At 44.3% G+C, this 5,000-nt stretch overlaps 1 protein-coding gene across 2 annotated transcripts in view; it reads left to right on the forward strand.

The window, feature by feature from the left end:
* The window catches only part of LOC149443604 (uncharacterized), a 70,747-nt gene that overhangs the window by 63,240 nt on the left and 2,507 nt on the right, over window positions 1-5,000 (forward strand). The window contains exons 12-13 of one of the 2 annotated variants that reach the window (XM_089655483.1): window positions 2,964-3,065; window positions 4,949-5,000. The exon at window positions 4,949-5,000 is cut by the window's right edge and continues 143 nt beyond it. In XM_089655483.1, coding sequence (XP_089511609.1) covers window positions 2,964-3,065; window positions 4,949-5,000 — 154 coding nt within the window. Of the gene's footprint in view, window positions 1-2,963; window positions 3,066-4,948 lie in introns of those variants that run through there. The other variant, XM_089655484.1, reaches the window with a different exon arrangement.

Consider the following 5,000-nt stretch of genomic DNA (forward strand, 5'->3'; position numbering starts at 1 on the left):
TTGTCCAGAGGCACAAGGAATAGCTATACTTACCCTATCCTTCAATCCCCCGGAAAACCGTGCTCCCCCACGTCTAGCGGTGGACTGTTCCTGCCTTCCTCATGTCCGGAGCCAGTCTATGGGCATGATGACATCAGGAACAGGCCATAAACAAGACTGCAAGTGTGCTGGGGGGGGGGAACCGATCTTGTGCGTGGAGGATTGGTGGATTAGGTAGTTATTTCTCCGCTCTCCTCACCCCTAGACGAAAATAAGCAGTTTAACCCATGCAGCGTGAACACAGCCACAGAGTTCATGCTATGAAAATATACTAATCTAGCAACATTGTGCTATATATATATATATATATATTTTTTTTTTTTTTTTTTACAGTATCTCCCAGAAGTGAGTCCACCCCTCACGTTTTTGTAAATCTTTGATTCTATCTTTTCATGTGACAACACTGAAGAAATGACACTTTGCTACAATGTGACGTAGTCAGTGTACAGCTTGTCTAACGTAAATTTGCTGTCCCCTCAAAATAACTCAACACACCGCCATTAATGTCTAAACCGCTGGCAACAAACGTGAGTCCACCTCTAAGTGACAAGGTCTAAATTGGGCCCAATTAGCCATTTTCCATTCCTAGTGTCATGTGACTCGTTAGTGTTACAGGACTCAGGTGTGAATGGGGAGCAGGTGGGTTACATTTGGTGTTATCGCTCTCACTCTTTCATACTGGTCACTGGAAGTTCAACACGGCACCTCATGACAAAGAACTCTCTGAGGATCTGAAAAAAAGAATTGTTGCTCTACATAAAGAAGGCCTAGGCTATAAGAAGATTGCCAAGACCCTGAAACTGAGCTGCAGCACGGTGGCTGAGACCATACAGCAGTTTAACAGGACAGGTTCAATTCAGAACAGGCCTCGCCATGGTCCACCAAAGAAGTTGAGTGCTCAGCGTCATATCCAGAGGTTGTCTTTGGGAAATAGACGTATGAGTGCTTCCAGCATTGCTGGGGGGGTCAGCCTGTCAGTGCTCAGACCATACGCCACACCCTGCATCAAATTGGTCTGCATGGCTGTCGTTCCAGAAGGAAGCCTCTTCTAAAGATGATGCACAAGAAATCCCGCAAACAATTTGCTGAAGACAAGCAGACTAAGGACATTACTGGAACCATGTCCTGTTGTCTGATGACACCAAGATCAACTGATTTGGTTCAGATGGTGTCAAGTGTGTGTGGCGGCAACCAGGTGAGGAGTACAAAGACAAGTGTGTCTTGCCTACAGTCAAGCATGGTGGTGGGAGTGTCATGGTCTGGGGCTGCATGAGTGCTGCCGGCACTGGGGAGCTACAGTTCATTGAGGGAACCATGAATGCCAACATATACTGTGACATAATGAAGCAGAGCATGATCCCCTCCCTTCGGAGACTGGGCCACAGGGCAGCATTCCAACATGATAACAACCCCAAACACACCTCCAAGACCACCACTGCCTTGCTAAAGAAGCTGAGGGACTGGCCAAGCGTGTCTCCAGACCTAAACCCTATTGAGCATCTGTGGGACATCCTCAAACGGAAGGTGGAGGAGCGCAAGGTCTCGAACATCCAGAGTGGAAGAGGACTCCAGTGGCAACCTGTGAAGCTCTGGTGAAGTCCCTGCCCAAGAGGGTTAAAGCAGTGCTGGAAAATAATGGCGGCCACACAAAATATTGACACTTTGGGCCCAATTTGGACCTTGTCACTTAGGGGTGGACTCACTTTTGTTGCCAGCGGTTTAGACATTAATGGCGGTGTGTTGAGTTATTTTGAGGGAACAGCAAATTTACATATTATACAAGCTGTACACTGACTACGTCACATTGTAGCAAAGTGCCATTTCTAGAGTGTTGTCACATGAAAAGACAAAATCAAATATTTAGAAAAATGTGAGGGGTGGACTCAGGTCTGTGAGATTGTGTGTGGATATATATATATATATATATATATATATATTTTATATTTTAGGTTAGGCCACCAATTGGGTTTTTGGGGCAGAGAAAGGAAAGGACGCTCTGAAATGTACGCCAGCGTCACTAATCCCAGGAGCTCTTTAGCTCCATGGCGAGTTGGGAAGCTTATGGCTGCTGTAGGCAGAGTTGCAGGAATGATTGACATCCCTAGAAGTGTATGCAATCCTAAATGAAAAAGTTGGGGACCGCTTTCCTTTGTCCCTCGCAAAGCTAACGGTGTACACCTGAAAGTAATTACTATCTGTAAAATTTAATATACCTAGTGATCCTGCTGGTCCCTTTCAGAGATATCCCCATTCTTTTTCATTGTGACCACACAAGGCACAAAAGCAGCTCCATCATAACGTGGTCAGTTTGTGTCTTTTCTTCCTAGTTAGAGAGACATGGCACCATGCCTGTACCCTGTGGTCAGATTTCTGCTGACACAACCCCTTCCTGGCTCTTCCTTGATAGCCAGCACAGATAGATATTCCTACCTATGGCAGTGTGCTGGCTATCAAGGAAGAGCCAGGAAGGGGTTGTGTCAGCAGAAATCTGACCACAGGGTACAGGCATGGTGCCCTGTCTCTCTAACTAGGAAGAAAAGACACAAACTGACCACGTAATGATGGAGCTGCTTTTGTGCCTTGTGTGGTCACAATGAAAAAGAATGGGGATATCTCTGAAAGGGACCAGCAGGATCACTTGGTATATTAAATTTTACAGATAGTAATTACTTTCAGGATTACACCGTTAGCTTTGTGAGGGACAAAGGAAAGCGGTCCCCAACTTTTTCATTTAGGATTGCATACACTTTAACAGACCAAAGGGACCAAATATGAGAAGATCATTGTTCGGGTTTACATACACTTTAACCTTGAGCTCTGCTTTATTGTCTTTCTGCAACTCCTTTAATCATAATTTCTATCATTTAAACAAATCAATGTATTCAGAATATTTTTCTTTAATTCGTTTTACATTTTTTTTCTAGGAGCTGCAGACGAGCTACAACTTTCTTCCAGTTCCTCTGGTCAAAGGGGGTCAGTGGCTGAACCAAGACCATCCGATATGCCAACTGTGAACGAGCTTCCAAGTAAACTCTTAGTCAAGTTTGTTTTTGCTGTTAGGGGACAGATTGTTGTAGCATTGAATCCTCTTCAACTCCCCCAGTTATAGTGGGTTGGCAGAGGACACAGGCTCATGAGGCCAGACCACACCTTTTGTTGGGCCATATTTACAACTAATTCTGCTATTAACACCTATAAAGTGGTTGGAAAAGTAGGTTTTTTTTACCATCATGCATTCTCTGCATTCAGGTTAAAAAAAATCTGTGCAGCTTTCCCCAATCCCCCCTTGTACTTACCTGAGCACGATCCCAATCCAGCAATGTGCTTCTAGCAGCTGCTCTGTTCCTCCTCACAGGGGAAATTGATAGCAACAAGAGCCATTGGCTCCTTCTGCTGTCAATCAAATCCTGGAACGAAGGATGGCGCCGAGTCCTGCTGTCTGTAAATGGATGCAGACAACATGGCTCAGGATCAAGCCTACAGGTAGTGGCGTGCCTAGGGGGATGAGGGTGACACCATCACAGGGGGTGCAGGAACAGGATGCCGGCACAGTGACAGCTGCCCCCGCCCTGGTGTAGCAGTAAAATGAGTATCCCCTGAAGCAAATGCGAATGTGCCGGTTTCAGGCCGAAGAAGCCGATCGCTGGCTCTGTGCTAAAGTCGGAGATCGGATTCTTTGGCCTGAAACCAGCACATGCGCAGTTGCTTCAAGGGATACATATCTTCAAGGGATACTCATTTTACCACTACACTGGCACCGCTCCTTCCTCTCTGGAGGGGGGACACCACGTGTTACCGCACCGGGTGACACCAGCCCTAGGGATGCCTCTGCCTGCAGGTGTGTCACAATAGGAAGTGGCTTCTTGTAGTGGCACACCAAGAAGAGGACGGGCCAGCAGCACCAGCAGGAGACCTGAGAAGAGGAGGATCGAGGCTGTTTTGTGCAAAACCATTGCACAGAGCAGGTAATTACAGTGGGGCAAAAAAGTATTTAGTCAGCCACCAATTGTGCAAGTTCTCCTACTTAAAAAGATGAGAGAGGGCCTGTAATTGGCATCATAGGTAGACCTCAACTATGAGAGACAAAATGAGAAAACAAATCCAGACAATCACATTGGCTGATCTGGAAAGAATTTATTTGCAAATTATGGTGGAAAATAAGTATTTGGTCACCTACAAACAAGCAAGATTTCTGGCTCTCGCAGACCTGTACCTTCTTCTTTAAGAGGCTCCTCTGTCCTGCACTCATTACCTGTATCAATGGCACCTGTTTGAACTTGTTATCAGTATAAAAGACACCTGTCCACAACCTCAAACAGTCACACTTTAATAATTTGAAACACAGTTGGGGTAACATAGGCTTTTCAGTCATGTGGCCATTGTCATTGGTTGTCGTAGTGATCACATGATCAAGAGCCCATCTGCAGTTGGCGTAGCATAGGCTTTTCAGTCTTGTGACCATTATAATTGGCTGTCATAGTGATCACATGATCCCAGCCCATCTCACCAGCTCCTAACATAAACAATGGCTGGGAGCTGTCAGTGACAGCATGATCTTAGTGCTGGGGTCACCAAGTGAGCACTCTCCCAGTACAAAGGAACGACGCCGACTGTACGTGAATAATTCACCTCCTGTTAATCCCCACCTTCACTGTCTCACACACACATATAAATATTTATATATATATATATATATATATATATATATATATATATATATAAATATAATATTTTTATATATATATATATAATATTTATATATATATATATAATATTTATTATTATGATTATTATTTATTTTTTTATTTATTTTTTTGTGTTAAGGGGTTAAAAACATATATATTGGCTTCTTATTTTGTTTCTGTAAACAAAAATATAATATACACTAAACGCACATCTTAAATTGCAGAGCGCCGTAACCGCTGGGATCAGGAATCTATCCAGACTTCTGAGATGCATCT

Source organism: Staurois parvus, unplaced genomic scaffold (genome assembly GCF_062004578.1).
Source record: "Staurois parvus isolate SC_StPar_1 unplaced genomic scaffold, SC_StPar_1.0 ptg000842l, whole genome shotgun sequence".
NCBI classification, from domain to species: domain Eukaryota; kingdom Metazoa; phylum Chordata; class Amphibia; order Anura; family Ranidae; genus Staurois; species Staurois parvus.